At 48.7% G+C, this 18,295-nt stretch overlaps 1 protein-coding gene across 3 annotated transcripts in view; it reads left to right on the top strand.

Moving 5' to 3' along the window:
• The first annotated feature begins 709 nt into the window (after nucleotides 1-709).
• HEG1 (heart development protein with EGF like domains 1) overlaps nucleotides 710-18,295 on the top strand; it is an 87,518-nt gene continuing 69,932 nt past the window's right edge. The window contains exon 1 of one of the 3 annotated variants that reach the window (XM_017516442.2): nucleotides 710-1,193. In XM_017516442.2, coding sequence (XP_017371931.1) covers nucleotides 884-1,193 — 310 coding nt within the window. In that variant the 5' untranslated portion in view covers nucleotides 710-883. Of the gene's footprint in view, nucleotides 1,194-7,934; nucleotides 8,304-18,295 lie in introns of those variants that run through there. The other 2 variants (XM_017516443.2, XM_037734215.1) reach the window with 2 other exon arrangements.

Here is an 18,295-nt window from a genome sequence, read left to right as displayed (position 1 = left end):
TCTTTTCCTGATGATGAGTTTGCCCTAGCCTGCCTGAATTCACAGTTTTCTTTTCCCTGCAGCCTGTCTGGGTGTCCTGGCGGTGACATCTCTGCAGAACTCTGGTGTGAGCCAAAGGCAGTGGTCGGATGGAACAGCATCCAAGCTTGAGAGGGCGTGGGGGGATACTCGGATTCTCGCGTTGGCTAGAGGGTGAGGTGTTAGGCTTGGCAAACACGAACTCATCACCAGCCCTGGGGCCTGGAGGAGGGGAGGTGGGGTGGGAGTGGGGACAGTTCAAATCAGTAAAGGTGGTGACAGCGTGGGGTGGGGGGCAGGGGACCGTTCCCCTTCTCTATCAAAGCACTTGGGATAATTTAGTCTGGTGCTGACCACATTACCCAGGACCTGCTTTTCACCGACTTCTTGTGCGTTTAAGGAGTTGGTAAAGTGCTGGTGTCCGATTCACAAGACTCTTTGCGGAGCGTGTGTGTGACAAAAGTTGCACCGTGGCTCCCCTGACCTCACCCCGCCGTCCCGGGCCGGGCAGCTCTCCAGGCGCCCGGCCCCAGCCCCCTTCCTGCCCTCTCCCCGCCCCCGGGCCCGCCGCGCGGGGCCGGTGATGTCAACCGAGGAGGAGCCGCCCGCCCGCCCGCGACCCGCCCGGGCTAATTAGCATGTAGCGGCGCCGCGGGCCGCCTCCGCCCAGCCCGCCCGGCCCCTGGCCGCCCTCCCGCGGCTCGCGACAACTTTTGAGGCGGGGAGCGCGCTCGCAGCCTCACTCCGCTCACATCCAGGTCCCGCGAGGCCCCCGCCGCCCGCTGCCCTCGCTCGCGGCCGCCCCGCGCCCGCCCCGCGCCCGCCCCGCGCACCGGGCATGTGAGCGCAGGCGGGCGCCGCCACCATGGCCTCGCCGCGCGCCTCGCGGTGGCCGCCGCCGCTCCTGCTGCTGCTGCTGCTGCTGCTGCCGCCGCCGCTGCTGCCGCTACCCGCGGCGGCCCCCGGGACGCGGGACCCGCCGCCTTCCCTGGCCCGCCGCGCTCCGAGCCGAGCGCCCCTCGCGGGCGCGGGGCTGAAGCTGCAGCTGGAGCGCCGCCCGGAGCGTGAGCCGCCGCCGCCCACGCCGCCCCCGGGCCCCAGCCACACCAACCCTGAGCCGGGCGCCGCGGCACGGCGAGGACCCTCCGGCCGGGACCCCCGAGGCGGGAGCGCGGGTGAGTGAGAGCCGGGAACCTGGCGCCTGGCCAGCCTGGGCTGGGGGCGTGGGCGCGCCGCGGGCTGCATCCCCAGCCGTAGGCCCCTCCGCACCGTGCGACCCCGGGTGGGGGCTCCTCGCCCGGCATGTGCGGGACCCTGACGGTCGGCGGGTAGGGAGGGACGCTTTGGCCGGTGGCTGGACTGGGGGTGTGACCATCCCTTTCTCCCCCGACCCTTTGGAAGAAAACTTACTTCCCATGGGTACCCTGTATCTCTTCCAGCCTACTTAAAAAAAAAAAAAAAAAAAAAAGGAAAGGAAAGAAAAAAGGCTCTAAAGCATCTCTCCCACCTCTGATTTCTGGCCGGCAGTCCCCAGGTTCATTTTTTTCCCCCATACAGAACTGGCCTCTCTGTTCTGGGCTTGACTTTCTCATCTAAATAACTGCTTTTTAAGAGGTTCTAGCACGGGATATTGTGAAGGACAAAGGATGTACGTAGTTTGAAACAAAATGCTCTACTGGTTCAACTTCAAAGGAACGCGGGTGGGGGTTGCATGGTTGAACCCCTGCAAAGCACAGGCTGATACAGCACCATCCCTGAGTCTCCTCCCTCCTCTTTCCTTTTCCCAGTGAACTGTTACTCCGTGATAGCCACCGCCTGTCCCAAGCAGAGAGAGGGAACTGACCTCTTCTCCCTGCTACTTTTGTATCCAGTTCTTTCTTATGATTTGGAAAAATATGCCACAGATTGAGTGGAATTCTAACCATAATACTATTATGACCTTGGGAATGCTGTCTCTTTGAGCTTACTTTCTCCATCTGTGAAATGGAAGTGATGATCCCTGTTCCTTCTAGCCTCCTAGTGATGATATGACAAAATGAAAGTAAAAATAAATGGAAAGTGCTTTGAACAAAGTCAGCAACGTGGTGGTCTTAGCCTTTGCCTTCCTGTGAGTGACACAGGGCATACATACGTTCTGTCCTGGCTATTCAAAGAAGCTGGGTTGCTTGCAACACTAGATATCGATTTGGAGTTTCCCTGAAAGTTGAGTTTTTTGTCTGCGTAACTGACAATTTGTTTAAGCTTCTCATATCACGCAGACTTTCTGGCTTGTGAAGTAGCTTGCTTCCTGCGACCTAGAGGTGCTTCTTAGAGTTAAATAAGAAGAATTTTGTAAAAACTCAATTTCATATTCAACAGTATTTCCATTATCGCAAAGTGCCTTATTTTTATGAATTTTTAAATCACTGGCATAAGATTGAGAAACCAAGGAACAGTAAGACAAGGGAGAGGAGAGAGAAGCTTTTAAAGACTTGTAGGAGACATATCCCAGAGTGACTGACTTTAGATTACTTACAGCATATGCTGTTTTGCTAACTTCCACGGGAAGGAATCAAGAACATAAGAGTACATTTCCTGACTTTCTCCAACTAGAAAAGTAACTGTTGAACACTGTGTAGTATTTTGTGAGTTTTTCTAAACAGAACCTAGAGTGCAGAGAATTGAGAACATTTCAGAGGAGACACCCGAGCGCCGAAGGCAGAGTTCTCTGGGTAGCAGTTAGGCTGATTTAGCTGAAGGGCCCCCATGTTGTTGTTAGGGGATAGGTGGGAGGCACACTGACTTGCAGGGGCCTGGCAGGATGGGGCTGGCACATGAGTCTCTTTCCTTCTCTTAGGGCTGGGATCTCCAGAGACCATAGAAAGGTAGATGTTACAGTGATAGGGACAGTGGAGGCAGCTAGCTTAGAGGACTCAGCTGGTAAGAGTTGGGGCCTTATGTGACCCAAGTGTCCCTGATAGGTGTGGCAGGTAACGCTGCTGGTCTTGGCTTTGTGGCTTTCCCAGTTTGATTCCTTTGCAGAGGTGAGTGACGGAGGCTTCAGGTAAATGAGGTATTGGAAGGAATACGTGTGAGAGTCCCCAAAGCAGCGGGAGAGTAGCTGGAATAGTGCACACTTTCACCTACCCAAGTGGGCTCTCCTGGTCTCCTGGTGCCCCACAGCCACCACCCAAGGAGTGCCTCCTCTTCAGTGGCTCAAAGGCCCAGTCTCTGAAGGGATGTTAGGAAGGTGTGATTGGAAGAGATAAAGGCAACACCTGTTGAAAGCTGCCAGAAGCTACTTATGTGGCTGAGGATCTAGGCATGAGCTGTGCTTGTTTTTCTGGTAGTGGCCCAAAAAAGTGTAATTTAGGGGAAAAAAAGGAAACAACAAATAAGAAAACCAGTGTTCAGTGAATTCAGTGAGTCTGAGTTTTCTGATAATGAGAATTGGGGGCCTTTGGGATTAGCCTCCAGGTATCACTAGATGCTATCCCTTATTTCACAAGGCAGCAAGGTCTCAATGCTGAGCGGGCCTCCACAGGTCCTCCAGTCCTCACTGTGTCCTGTGCAGATGTCTCCCCAACAGCATCCCTGACAGATGGTCATCCCAGCTCTCCCTCAGCAGTTTTGTGTTTGCGGAGGTGCCATGCTACTGCTGCTAACAAGCCCTGAGTCTCACAAGTAATGTGCTCCATTTGGTTGTTGGGGAAGCTGCCTACAGCCCCTTCATGCCATGGGGATGCTAGTAGTCAGGGTCTGGCTCCTGGGACTTTCAGATACACTGGTATCAGCAGCATGGGGCACAAATGTTCCAGCTCTTCTCCTCCTGGCAGAGTTCAGCTTCTCACTGTTGAGTAACTGTGTTTGCATTCCATTATGTGGGTGTTTTGCCTGTATTAGACTGTAAGTCCCTGGAGAGCAGCTCCCTGTTTATATAGCCATTGTTCAGCTTTTGTGCCCACCTGTCACCCTGCTGGCTGTTCAGCCGATGTTTATTGCTGGTGTTTCAGCCAGTGGTGACAAGATGCTGAGACCTAGAGGTTTTCCTTTTCTGCGTGTGTTTTTCTACCACCCAGGATGTCCGAGCCACAGTTCTAAGCTGAATGCTAGATTTATATGCCTTGATTTTGTGATCCCTATGCTGTGCTTTAATTGTGAGTTCTGCAGATGAGAGGGAGAAAAGGCTTAAATCATAATGAAAATCAATGCAGAGGAAAAACTTTCCCACCCAAAGGGGAAATGACGCTGGGTAGCTGAGCAGCCAGCCCAAGAACTAATAATCTTAGAAAAATGCAGCTCCCTAGAGGAAAGGAAGTGCTTTGAGCCCAGCCCCTTCTGAGCTGTTAAATAGCTGTTGCTTGAACTGCTCTAACTTTGTGGGCCAACTTCGTCATTTAGCTTGGCTGCTGGGAGAACCATTACAAGGTGCAGCGGGCAAGCAGCAGCCCCTCAGGGAAGGGAGAGTGGCTTTCCTCCAGAAAGTGGCCACCTCACTCCTGGCAGAGGCTTGGGGCGGGTGGTGGTGGGGATTCCTGAGAAGCCTGTTTGTTTTGATGGAGTGTGTCCCAAATAGAAAAGGGGAGGGGGTAGGGGGCAAGGGACTCTCTTTGATGCATGTGTGTTTAAAAGCCACATCCTTTTTACCTTGCAAGAACCCTTGTATTGCTTTCCTCAGCCTGTGCGCACATGCTGAACTGGTATTTTTTGCCAGAGACCCGAATGGTGTGGACTGAGGGAGACGGAAAGATACTTGCTGCCCAGCTGGACAGTTTCTGCATCCTAGTCCTGGGGACTGGGGAAGGAGCCTCTGCCCTCCCAGTGATCCCTCCTGCCTTCCAGCAGCCCTGCTCAGCTGGCTGAAAACAGTGTTCCTGGAGTTAACTTGTCCTTGTCCAGAGACACTCAGAAAGAAAGCAAAGAACAGATGGCAGTTGCGGTTTTGTTAGCCACTTACTGCCTTCTTCAGTGGCTTCCCTCTGTCTCCGGTGTCCTTTTTGTATGAATGGGAGGTTTCAGCTGCAGTAAATGTTCACTTCCAAGAATCCTGCAGAGGCAACAAGGAAGGAGACTAGTTAGGGTCTGACTTTTGACTCCCTGGCCTTTGAGCGCCTATGTGTGGTCGAGGCCTTCACGCTCCTTGTCCCATTTAACCCTCAAAACAAGTCAGTGAGGGATGTTATTTGCCTTTTACAGTTCTGGAAACAGTACCCTGGAGAGATTAGATCACACAGTAAATGGAGGTGGCAGGATTTAAATAGATTTTGACCAAATCCATTTGCTTGTTCCACAATATCAGGAAGTCTCAGTTTTCTCATCTGTAAAATGGGGGAAGATCCTCTAAGATTGGTCTTCTTCTTCCCTCTCTCCATCCCTTGCTCTTGCTTTTATGTAGAGATTAGGGGCCAGCACTGGGGTGGAGAAAAGATGAGGAGATGGTAGTGGGAATGAGGATACCTGTAGAGTAAAAATTTAAAAAAATTTTTGTTTGAAATTGTCTGAGACAAGACCACGAGACTTTAAAATGACATTTTATAGAGAGATTGTAAATCATGCCCTACTCATATGCCAATCCATAGATTATTGATGCCATAGATTGCTTCATTAGTTATAAACTAAGCTGAAATGAATTGGTGACTTTCTTAATGGGCCGTCTCCTGGGAACATGAAGCAGTGGCTGACATTGTGAGGCAGTTGTTAATGAATACCAGCCCAGTAGGAGACGAGGTTAAACGGTACTCCACACAGATGCTGTAAAATTGCTTTCATTTTAACATCCATGCTCCCTTCTACCCACTCACCATTCATGGAGCATAGACAAACAAAGATGTTTCTATCCTGTGTTTTTCACCCTTCTTTTGTTGGCGTGTGGCAGATGTCTCTGTTTGTGTCACATTGGACTGATTTGTAAATCAGGAAATATTTACAGAAGGCTTGCTATGTGGAAGAGCCATGCTAGGTGCTGTGGAGGTTGTAGTGCGTGCCTGTGATGCACCCAGGGAACATTCAGTCTTGTTGGAGCACACACATCAAGACCGTAAAAAGCGAAATAACGATGCATGAGTGATTCACAACTGAAGAAATGCCACAGAAGATCATACTGACCAAAGGAATGGTGAGGGTGGAGATGGGCTGCACATGCAGACGTGGAGACCCCTGGGGGCCGGATAGTCCAGGGAGACTTCAATGGGAAAGTGGGGAGTTGATCTAACTTTGAAAGTTGACTGAGATGTGGGTAGATAGAGAGATGGAGGGTGGGCCGGGCATGGTGGCTCACGCCTGTAATCCCAGCACTCTGGGAGGCCAAGGCAGGCGGATCTCTTGAGGTCAGGAGTTTGAGACCAGCCTGGCCAACATGGTGAAAGCCCATCTCCATGTTGAATGTGGTGGCACGCACTGGTAATCCCAGCTACTCAAGAAGCTGAGCATGAGAATTGCTTGAACCTGGGAGCCGGAGGTTACAGTGAGCCAAGAGTGCCCCGCTGTACTCTAGCTTGGGCGACAAAGAGACACTCTGTCTCAAAAAAAAAAAAAAAACATAGGTGGAGAATGAATAACATCCACAAAATCCCAAATATTGAAAGGCTCAAGACTTTTCAAAATGGAGGTTATCAACAGCCAGGGAGGCTGGAGAAAAGGACTTGAGGAGGCCAGTTAGGCTCCCAAATCAACTAGTTATTGAAGACAAGACTGGAAAGGAGGATTAGAGCCGATTGTGGAGGGCTTTAGAGGCCTGTTAAGGTATCTGTTTTCATCCCGTCCATACCAAGGGATGGCTTTTGAACAGGGAGAGCACAGTTTGCTTGTTCATTTGTGCTTGGAGCTGGGGCCTCATAGATGAACCACATACATATCCGCCCTCACGACAGCCCTGTAGTTATTTCAGAGACACCAGAATGCTGGTGGGCATCGCACTGATGTGCTGGGAGGAAAAGACTGAGAACAGAGCATGGGTTAGGGTGGAGATAGTAGAAATAGAAAGGGAGAGATGCCAGGACCACTTAAAAGAATAAGGCTGGAGAACTGGACTGCCTGGCTGCAGGGATGATGGGGCAGCATGGAGAGGAGCTCTTTGCTTTTCAAGGGCTCCTTCAGTTTCAGCCTTTCAGTGTAAAGACTGCATGTCCCCTTGGAAGTATTCTGTGGATGGTTGAGAATGTGGAACTGAACTGGAGGGAAGCCAGAGCCAGATTCAGCCCTGAGGGGCAGTAGTTGAAGCCACAGAGGAAGAGGAAATCAGCTTCAGTCGGATGGAGAACATCCAGTGTGGACAGTGGGGAGCAAGGGATGCCAGTCTGGCATGAGGGCACAGTGAGAGGTTGGGGTAGCTCGCAGGCTGGCTGTGGATTGGCAGATAATCTGAATGTAGCACAGTTTATGTATCAGATGTGGAGGTCTGTGAAGGTCCATGTAAGTTAACTTGTTTCTGCTTTCTGCCTTGATTTGTCCTCTCATCTGGAAACTATCCAAGTTAAAAGGCAGAGGGAGACTGGGGAGAATGAGGTCTGGGGAAAGGCCACTGGGCTCCATTCTGAGCTGTTTAGTGGAACTCCCAAAAGTGGAGGAAGAATCCTGCCTACTGTATAATAGGTATGGAAGGTCTCCCTGTGGCAAAGTTTGATGGTGAAATAAGAGAAGAAAATCAGAGAGAATCAGAATCCTTGATTTTCACCCCCTAACCCTGTGTCAGCTCTTGACTTTTTCCCACGTCAGGAGTTAGCAACACCATGCACCTCGTTCCTTAAACTAGAAGCCTGGAAGTCACCCTCCATTTGTCTCCTTTCCTCACCTGCTACAGTGATTTTCTTCTTTGGCAACTCCGGTGATTCTGTTTCCGAAATATGTGGTGAATCTGCCCTCTTCCTCGCCACTGCTCTTTTCTGTTCTCTGCATCCACTTATGCTTCTCTCTAATCCATACTCACAGAAGCCCAGAGTGATCTTCTTAAAATGTAACTCAGGTCACCTTACTCTAAGACTTACCCTCCAAGAGCTTTGCATTATACTTAGAATAAAATCCAGACCCCCTAAACTGGAACACAAGGCCTGCACAATCTGACCTGCCACCTCTCTCACCCCCTCTTGCCCTGCTCCCCACTTACACCAGACAGTTGTTAATACATGCCAAACTCATTCTGTCTTGGAGACTCGGCACATGGTGTCCACCTGCCCATAGCCGCAAGAGCCTTCCAAGCAGGGGGAGCAGCCAGAGCAGATGCTGTCTTGCAGGACCCAGCTTGCCTTGTCTCAGGATTGGCAAGAAGGAAGACTAGGGTGTTTGAATCACCCAGGGCCATGAGAACCATGGTAAGGAGGTCGATTTTCCTCTAGGTGCCATGGAGGGTGCTGCAGCATGGCCTGCACCACCGCGTGGTATGGGGCTCTGGTTGCAAGGCCTCTTAAGGAGCTGGAAAGACTAAGAGCAATGTACAGAGAGGCTATTAAAAATAGACAGTTTCCTTTTGCTTAATATTTTAGCTCTGAGGTACTTGAACTTCATGGTAGTATTCTAGCTTTCCTGCCATGTAAATGTTTTTGAGGAAAGCTTACAGGTCAGATGGCATAGCAGGCAGGCAAGACCATGTTCCCAATTCCTGGGATGTCTTGGAAGACTTGAGGGAGGATCTGACCTCACTGAAGGCCCTAAATAACAGGAGCCCCCATTTCTCTGTGCAGAGAAGGTGCTGAAGGCAAAGAGATGGATTTGATAAGTTGACAGGTTTCTTCTTAATGTCTCTGATAAGCTGGGAAATGAAGACAGGGGAGGAAGAACAGTGACAAGAAGAGGGCAGAGGCCAAGGTCAGGCTCTCCAACTGCAAGGCCAAGGCCTCGCAGTTCCACCTTGGAACTGAATAATCAAATTGGAGGAAGGAGTAGCAACAGTCAGGAGACAGACACCTGCTTGTCATCTGGAGGGATGTTGCTTGTGCAGGGCTGTAACTAGTGATTATCGTATATTAGGCTAGATTCTCATATGTTGAGCTAGAATCCTTTTCTGGATAATAGGAGATGGAGACAGCTTTGACTTGGGGATGGGTTTCACTCCTGCAGCCTCTCTGGCCACCAGGACCTTTATTACTGTCATGTGGTGAGTTTTCAGGGATCATCTTTTGCCAGAGTGTGGACGAGAGCCCTGCTGGTCCACTCCCTTGCAGTCACAGGTCTTGGAGATCTCGGCTTGGAAGGGTCAGACAGTCACAATTCAAACCCCAGCAGTGCTACTTGGCAGCTGTAGACCGTGATAGGTTATTATCTCTGGGCAGTCAGTTTGTCATCTGTCAAATGGGCTATTAATCAAAAGGGCCCTGCTCAGAATGGATAAGTGCAGTATAATCCCTGTAAAGCAGACGGCTTGATGGCTGGGCAGGAGAGCTCTATGAATGCTAGCAACAGTGATGCTACTTAAACCAGTGCCCGTTTACACTGGTCATTGTGTTGACGGTAACCCCTTCACTGCTTCTTGCCCTCCAGGCATTTTTTTGTTTTTATTTTTTGTTTTGAGACAGTTTTGCTCTGTCACCCAGGCTGGAGCGCAGTGGCACGATCTTGGCTCACTGCCACCACTGCCTCCCTGGTTCAAGCATTTCTCCTGCCTCAACCTCCTGAGTAGCTGGGATTACAGGCGCACACCACCATGCCCGGCTAATTTTTGTATTTTTTTCAGTAGAGACAGGGTTTCACCATGTTGACCAGGCTAGTCTCGAACTCCTGACCTTGAGATCCACCTGCCTCAGCCTCCCAAAGATTACGGGCCTGAGCAAGGGGCAAAGCTCCCTGCAGAGGGCTCAAGTCCATGTTCCAAAGAGCTCTGTTGCCTGGTCTTCCCCTCATTGGACCCCTGCCAACCTCACCTTTTGGTATCCCTAGAACTCTCTCTTGCTTCTTAGTCTTAAACGCAGAGAGGAAAGAGCCAACTTTCATGATTTGAAGTTAGAAAAACCAAGTGCAACAGCTCTTACCGATGATTACCTGAAGAGACCAGATGAACACATAAGAAGCAATTAGGACTGTATAAAAGCTGTATGCCAGGTGTGGCCACAAAATAAGAAGCCACTGAAAATCAGTCACACTTGGACCTCTGTGGCCAATGAGTATTCTTCAGATGAGAAAGTTTGGGGGTTATGAATATGTGCTTCACAGGTGTTTGAAGGAGGTGAGAGCCACCTTCAGAGTGTGTGTGAGCCACACGAGCAACTCCCTGGTGTTTCTTTTAACAAACCTCTCAGATAAAAAATGGGGCCGTGGATCTCCATCTCCTGCATCTTTCATCAGATTGTCTTTGAAGTTTTGTGTTTCCAAAATAATCCAAAATCATTAGCAAGGGATGGAAATGTATCATTATTCAGGAAACTCAAGAGAATACTATTCTGCATGCTGTACTGAAAACTAGCCAATTGGGCCAGGCGCAGTGGCTCACACCTGTAAACCCAGCACTCTGGGAAGCCGAAATGGGAGAATTGCTTGAGGCCAGGAGATTAAGACCAGCCTAGGAAACATAGTGAGACCTCATCTCTATAATTAATTAAATATATATATGGAAAAAAGAAAACTAGCCAATTTTAGAAAATGGTTTTAGCAATAACAGTATTGATGGAATAAGTATTGTCTTCTTGGGACCTCTTTGAAGAGGACCACACTCACGTGGGTAGGGGAATTCTTGTGGTTTGTTAGGGATTATTTCTAGTACAGTCGTGCTTTGTGGTCGTGGAGTGCTGCTGGCTGTAGCTGCTGGCAGAGCCGGGGAGAGATGCTGTGGGGCTCGCGGGCTCTGGTGGGGGGTTAGAGGACGGGTTCTTAACTCCATCTGCTTTCTGGCTCTGTGGCATTGGATAGCTGCCTAATGTCTCTAGGCCTTAATTTCCTCATATTAAAAAGAGGGATAATAAAGACTTCCCTGCTCCTAACAAGGCTTTTGAGGAGGAGCAAATATAATTATGACTGGGAAAGCACTTGTAACTGGACAGAGCAATGATTTTTGTTTAAACTGGCTCTGACCTTGGGCAAGTCATTTAACTTCTGGACCTGCTTCCATATCTGTAAAATGGAGACAATAACTGTTTTGTCAACTTCACAGTGTCGTTGGAAGGACGAATGGAACTGATTCACAGAGACACACTTTGTAAACATGCATGTGCTATGTAGGTGTTAGTCATGAACACTTCCCGGGAACACATCAGGCGTTATGTCTTTAAGAGAGGCAGGAATCAGGAAGAGGTAGACGTGGAAAGATGAGTGGACGGTTGAAGAGGAGTTGGAGAAAGAGACATTTCTGGGAAATCTCAATAGCCTTTTCAGTTGTTGGTCTCTGTCCTGTCAGCTGTCCATGGTTGCCATGGCGGATGCTTTCCCATCTCTCCTGCTGCCCAGCAGGTGGGATGTCCTTCACAGCTCTACCTTGACCTTCTCCCTTCTCCTTGGTTCAGTGAACATTTATGGAGTGCCTGCTATGAGCCACAGTCTCTCATAAGAGACCTAGGATTGTGAGGGAATAAGTTAGAATTGTGTAACAAGATAAAATAGTCCAGAGGAAGAGCATTGTCTCTGGGGAACACTTCTTGGAGGTGGTGATCTCTGAGCCGATTTTGCCAGGAGGCCCAGGGGAAGGAAGTAGGACAGTCTAAGTAGAGAGAACTGTGGGACAAAGGTTTGGAAAGAAGACATAGTGTGGCTTCATCTTTTTTCTCTGAGTGAGTGCTTCCAGCTACAGTCCAGTTCTATGCCTTCAGCCATCCGCCAGCATTCATACAGCTTTAGTGAGTGAGTTTCACTTTAAACCAACAGGTAACAGTTACAAATGCAAACATATCACCCCTTTCTCCTCTAGAGCCTGGCCTCCTTTTGCTTGCTAATGGTCCCACTAATCTCCCAGTCATTCACTCAAACCCATCATCTTTGTCTCTTGCCGCCTTTTCTTACATGTAGTCAGCATGGACTCCTGTCTCTTCCTTCCTCCCATCCTTGCTTCCTCCCTTTCTTGTAAATCTTTATCAGAATGCTGAATTCCATTTGGACAGTGAGTTACATAGGACATCAAGATGTCATATCCCTGTTTGTGTCAGGAAATTGCAGTTTGGATCCCAGTGTCTTAGTGAGACATCCCAAAGCCCACAAGGAGGAAGCCTGGCTCTGTCCTTCCTGGCTTTTGCTTTCACTACACGTTACCCTTTCTCTGGAACTCTGTGTCTTAGTTTTGCCCTTTCTTATTTCATTCTTTCTCTATTTCTGTATTTTTTTAAACTGGATTTTCATTGCAGTCAGATGGACCTGGGTTTGGGTCCAGTTTTAGTATTTGCTGTGTAACCTTGGACAAATTACCTAATTTCACTATACCTCAGTTTCCTTATCAGAAAAGCAGGGATAATAACAGGAAGACCTCGTAAGGTTGTGGTGAGGATGGATTGAGACAGTTTATGTGAAATGAGTAGCACAGTGGACGGCGTAGAGTGGATGCTACATATGTTTTTGCTGCAATATAACAATAATAATCATTATTATTGTCCTGCCTGGTGTGTCTTTTGAAAAAAATTTTTAGCTTTATTTCTTTTTGTCTTATTTCTCTTTTTATCCCCCTTCCTTTCTTCCTCTTTCTCTATTTTATCTTTCTTAAACAGTATACAACTGATTTTTTTTTTCTTTGAGACGGAGTCTTGATCTGTCACCCAGGCTGGAATGCAGTGGCACGATCTCGGCTCACTGCAACCTCAGCCTCTGGGGTTCAAGCAGTTCTCTGCCTCAGCCTTCCGAGTAGCTGGGATTACAGGCATGTGCCACCACCACCCGGCTAATTTTTTTTTTTTTTTTTTTTTTTTTTTAGTTCACGATCTTGGCCAGACTGGTCTTGAACTCCTGACCTCGTGGTCCACCCTCGGCTTCCCAAAGTGTGTGAGCCACCGTGCCCAGCCCACAACTGATTTTTAAAAATATTTTAATAGAATGTCAGGTTTCCCAATCTTGATTTGCAAAATGCCTTAGCAGACTTTACATTTCTCCCTTAACTAGATGTTAGCCTTTCCGTGGGCCCCGGAACTCCCTCCCTTCAGCCAGTCCAGGCCTCGCAGCCCTTCATGCTGAAACATCACTCCACGGCTCCATTTTCTAGCAGTCGTCAACGCTCCAGACAAATTATGTTTCTGTGATTTCCTTAGAGTCCTGGGCCACTTCACAGAGGTCTGCCGAGTAAATTAACTGCAGAGCTTCTGAAAGTCAGCCGCCAGCCCTGTGGACGCCGGGGCAACAGGCCCAGGCCCGGCTGCCCAGCGTGCGCACCCCCGGGAGCCGGCCAGTTTCCTCCCGCCCCTCCTGCGCCCGCCTCTCCCCCCTCTTCCTCCTCGGAACCAGGATGTTTTTCCTTGCCTTTTTATTGTTTCGCTAACCTGGCAGGTCTCCTTTGGTGGAGCCCTGCCACCCGGCTTCCTCTCTGGGTGTGAGCGAATGTGACGGTGACAACACAGGAGACCCGGAGGCCGACACCACCCCCGCCGGGGCCCTTGGCCTTCGCGCCCAGGCGGGACTGGGAGCTACGGGCTTCAGCTTCTTTCTGGAAACTCCCCCCTTACCAGAGAGCCTCCTCTTCAGCCACCCTGTTGGATGTTTATTTGTCATAGGATGAGAGGGGCAAAGAAAATGGAGACAGCAAGGAAGGTGCCCTGGAAACAAGGTAGACCGCCTTTCCTCCTTGGAGAAAGCCCTTTTGTTCTCTTATTTAACTAAATGGGAATCTTCTGACCTTTGACCCTAGGACTTTTTCTCAGAGCCGTAGAAAAAAACAAAAGGCCACAGAATTCTTTTTAAAGCACAGAGTTTGAGGTCACCTCAAGGTCCTCCAACTTTCACTGCTGCCTGGGTAGGCTGCATCCCTCCTTCTTGTCCCAAGCCACCTCAGGGCCAGTTCTATTTCTGGAAGGCTGACCCTGACTCGGGAGCTCCAGGCCAGGCCTCCCCAGGGTGTGGGTTCAGTCCAGCAGACGTCTGTCACCCGGAGAGAATGCTCAGCTGAACAACAGCTGGCCACTCACGGGAAGGGGAGGTAGATTTTCCTTTTTTCATCACTAGAGTGCCTGTAGGGGAAGCATTTTAAAAATCTGACCATTGAATCTCAAGTTCAGCACTTCTCAACGTACATGATTTTTCTTAGAGCTGCGTCTTTCAGGGCAAGAACAAGGAAGGAAACAAAACTCCCCAAGAGCCCTGGACGGTCCAGATCGAGGGCTGAGTCTTTTGTTCACACAACCTCATTTGGCTCCTGCACGTCCTCCACCCAAAATCATTACATCCGCAGCAGTGTTTCAAAACACAGCCCAGAGTGGCCTCACCAGGTGGGCGGCTGCTTTTCTGGGGAGGTTGCAGCCACCTTCCCACAGGCCCCCATGGTTCTTGCCTGTCCCAGAATATCCCACAGCTGGCCACCAGCCTGAAATCTCCCTCATCAGGAGAACCCTTGGGCAAAGGTGTGAGACCAAGAGAGCCTGCAGGGGAAGGGCCCCTGCTATCTGGAGGGGACTGGCAGCCGAGGAAGGGAGGGTGGGTTTTTAGTCCTAGCATTGCACCTTCCGAAGTCCTAGGCACAGTCTCAGTCTCTACCCTCAAGGGCCCCTTCTCACACCCCAGAGGCATCATAAGGACTTACTTATTAACATAATCTAGTTCTCCTGGAAGCAGTAGGCTCCTTGAGGCAGATTCCATACCTGATTCATCCTTATAACTTTCACAGTGTCTTGCCTGTGGTTGGTGCTCAGTAAATACATACTTTTTTGGCGGGGTCAGAGTCTTGGTCTGTCACCCAGGTTGGAGTGCAGTGGCATGATCTCAGCTCACTGCTACCTCCGCCTCTTGGGTTCAAGTGATTCTTGTGCCTCAGCCTCCTGAATAGCTGGGATTATAGGCATGTGCCACCATACCTGGCTAATTTTTGTATTTTTAGTAGAGACGGGGTTTTGCCATGTTGGCCAGGCTGGTCTCAAATTCCTGACCTTGTGATCCGCCTACCTTGGCCTCCCAAAGTGCTGGGATTACAGGCATGAGCCACCACGCTTAGCCTAGGAAATACATGCATATCTTATTGTAGTAAAATATGAGCAACATAAAATTTATCATTTTAACCATTTTTAAGTATACAGTTCAGTGGCGTGGGGTACAGTCACAATGCTGTTGCAATCATCACCACCATCTGTTTGCTGAAATTTTCATTATCCCAAGCAGAAACTCATTAAATAATAACTCCCTGTTCCTCCCTGCTCCCAGCCCCTGATAACCTTTATTCTACTTTCTATCTCAGTGATTTTGCCTATTCTTAATACCTCATGAAAGTGGAATCATGTAATATTTGTCCTTTTGTGGCTGGCTTCTTTCACTTACCATTATGTTTTCAGGGTTTACCTGTGTTGTAGCATGTGTTAGAATGTCCCTCATTTTGAAGGCTGAATAACATCCCATTGTACAAATAACACCACATTCTGTTTAACCTTTCATCTACCTATGGGCAGCTGGATTGCTTTCATCTTTTTGCTATTGTGAATAATGCTGCTCTGAAAATGGGTACTAAGTGTTTGCTTGAGTTCCTGCTTTCAGTTCTTTTGGATATAGGCTAGAAGTGGGATTGCTGGATCAACTCATAACTCTGAAGTTTTTGAGGAACCTCCATACTGTTTTCCACAGTGGCTGCACCGTCTTACATTCCTGCCAGCAATGCAGGAGTGCTCTGATTTCTCCGTGTCCTTGCCAGCACTTCTTTTCTGTACCTCTTTTTTGATAATAGCCAGCCTAATGGGTATGGAAGTAAATATTTTTTGAGTTCGTGAATGCTGCTCACTGGCTGTATCATGGATTTGAAACTGTTACTTTCCCTCTTGGACCTCAGGCCTGTGAAGGTCAGGCTAGTTGGTTGGTATGGTCCCTAGGGGTAGCGGTCACCTTTGGAGAGGGCTGTGGGCACCAGAGACAACCAAGGTAACTGGCCAGAATGAAGGATGTAAAGCAGTATGGATGCCAGCAAGTAGAGCTTGCCAAAGGCCGGAAATCAGTTTAGGAAGAGTTTCTCTCTGGTCAGTCCTCACTGGTTTCCATTTGAATGTGGTCAGTTAGGAAAGGCACTGGAATGAAAGAGCTAGGCTTTAGTGTCTGCTCTGACACCTATTTTCTGGGTTAACCTGGGCAGGTGATTTCTGTACTAAGCCTCAGTCTCCGCTTCTGTAAAATAGGGCAAGAATGACCTTCCTGCCCACCACTCAGAATGTCAGAATCTAAAGGGATAATTTAGGCTGCTAAATTATCCTGTGAAAGGCTTTGCAGATTGTAAAACGCGTGGGAATTTTTTTCTTAATTTGATCTGTGGGAAGAGAAGCACAGACTCATTCTCCTGGAAAGGACCTGTGAACAGTGCTCTGCTCCTTTTCAGTCTGTGACCATCCATCATACTCAAAGGGGATTTTTAAAGGAGGGTCCTCAAAGTCCTTCTTTAAAAAAAAAGTCTGTTTTCTCTCCTCTCTGTATGAACAATTAAATTTTAGGAAAATGTTTTAGAATGACAAAGAAACCCAGTCTCATAGGTGAAAGGATGCATTGCTGGTATCTACAACAACATAGGTATAAGACACTACCCCACCAGTCCCCAAATTGAGGATCCTAGGAAAACTCTACTGGGAAGGCAGGAATGGGGAATTCCACAGCTGGGGATCAGTGTCTTACTGTTCCGGAAGTCTCTCTTTTGAGCAATATGACCTTCATCTTTCTTCTACCAAGTGACACCCTAGAAAGGACTAGGTAGGGACTTTCTGTAGGGCTAGTTTCACTGCCATCCTCTTCACTGGCTCCTACCTTTAATTTCATCTTCTCCTTCCCCTGTCATCAATGTCTCTGTCACTGGCTCTTCTCCTGTCTCCATGTTCAAGTTTTCCTCAGAATCAGTCCTTGATCCTTGATTTTCCCTTCGTATGTCATCTCCTGCCCTTTGTCCTCATCAACAGGCCTGAATCTTTAACTGTCTGCCAGACGTTTTCACTTGGAAGTTGTAACATCACCCCAAACGTCACATTTCAAAAACAGACTTATCTTGTCCCTGAAGCTCATTCTCTGTTTTTCTCTTATCATTCTTTTCATTATGCACAAAAATCATCTTTGAATTAGAAGCTGATTTAGAAGTCCTCTTGCTCAGTCTTCCAGCTAATAATGTGCAGCTGTCGTCAAATCAAGGCTGTCTGATTCCAAAGCCCGTGTGATAGGCACCATTTCATTCCTCTTAGGGAGAAACAAGGTCAGCACAGTTGTGTTTCAAGCTGCAGTTTGGCTTTTTGTGGGGAACTTTTTTTTTTGGCTCTGCTCTTCTGGCCAGTGCCTTAAAGCCTCATGGAATAAGCTGGAGTGTGTTGGAATGAGCCTTAGGTTCAGACTGTGTCTCTACTGCTATTGAGTGCATGACCTGGAATAATCACTTAATCTTTCTGACCCTCAGTTTCCCCATGTGCCATATGAGGGTAGTAATACGCACTTGACAGGGTATTAATGAGATAATGCATGTGAAAATGTTTAGCATGTGGTAAGCCCTAAATAGATGTTAGTCAAATCTGAATCCAAATGGAGGGAAATGAAAATAAAGGGCTTGTTCTTCAACTGTGTGCCCCAGAAACACAAGCTTGTAGCTAGCAGCGCTGGTCATTCGTCCCGCTGTGGGGGTTGATGCTGAGGTGTGGGGGTGGGGTGGAGGCTCCTGGAGGAACTTGCCTCTTTGGATAACACAGCACACTGTCTGTATGCTCCTAGTCACTCCACTGCTCAGAAACAATGCAAGTTGAAAAGCCCCAAATCACTGGCAGGGAGTAGGGAGTGGCAAGGAGTTGACTCCGTAGCAGCTGCTAATTAGGAAATCCTATTCTTGGGCTGTGCTAGCATCCCTGATGATGCTGGTTCACAAACAGATGTTTTGGAACATTAAGATGCTACAGAAGTGGAAGTTGTCAATTAGGAGGAAAGAAAACAGGCAAAGCAATAAAACTCTCCTGTTAATTTAATCTCCATTCATGGTACAAGGGAAAGTTATGGCCCAGCACAGGGGGCTAAGTACAGAGGGAAGGATGGTAATTTCAGCTCAGAAGATACCTGGGAAATGGGATATCTAATCTCCAATATGAGGAGGGTTGGTGTGAATGAGGTTTGAATGATCATCTCTGACCATCTTCGGAGTTGGGCTGGGTGAGGTGCACAGCACCAGCCTGCTGAGCCTCCAGGGCACCCCCTCCCACCCCATGAATGCCTGAGTGGGCACAACCTCTTCTCCTTACTCCTAACTGTCATTGGGCCCAGGTGC

This window comes from Cebus imitator, unplaced genomic scaffold (assembly GCF_001604975.1).
Source record: "Cebus imitator isolate Cc_AM_T3 unplaced genomic scaffold, Cebus_imitator-1.0 Scaffold588, whole genome shotgun sequence".
NCBI classification, from domain to species: Eukaryota; Metazoa; Chordata; class Mammalia; order Primates; family Cebidae; genus Cebus; species Cebus imitator.
This window is presented reverse-complemented; position numbering and strand designations above follow the sequence as displayed.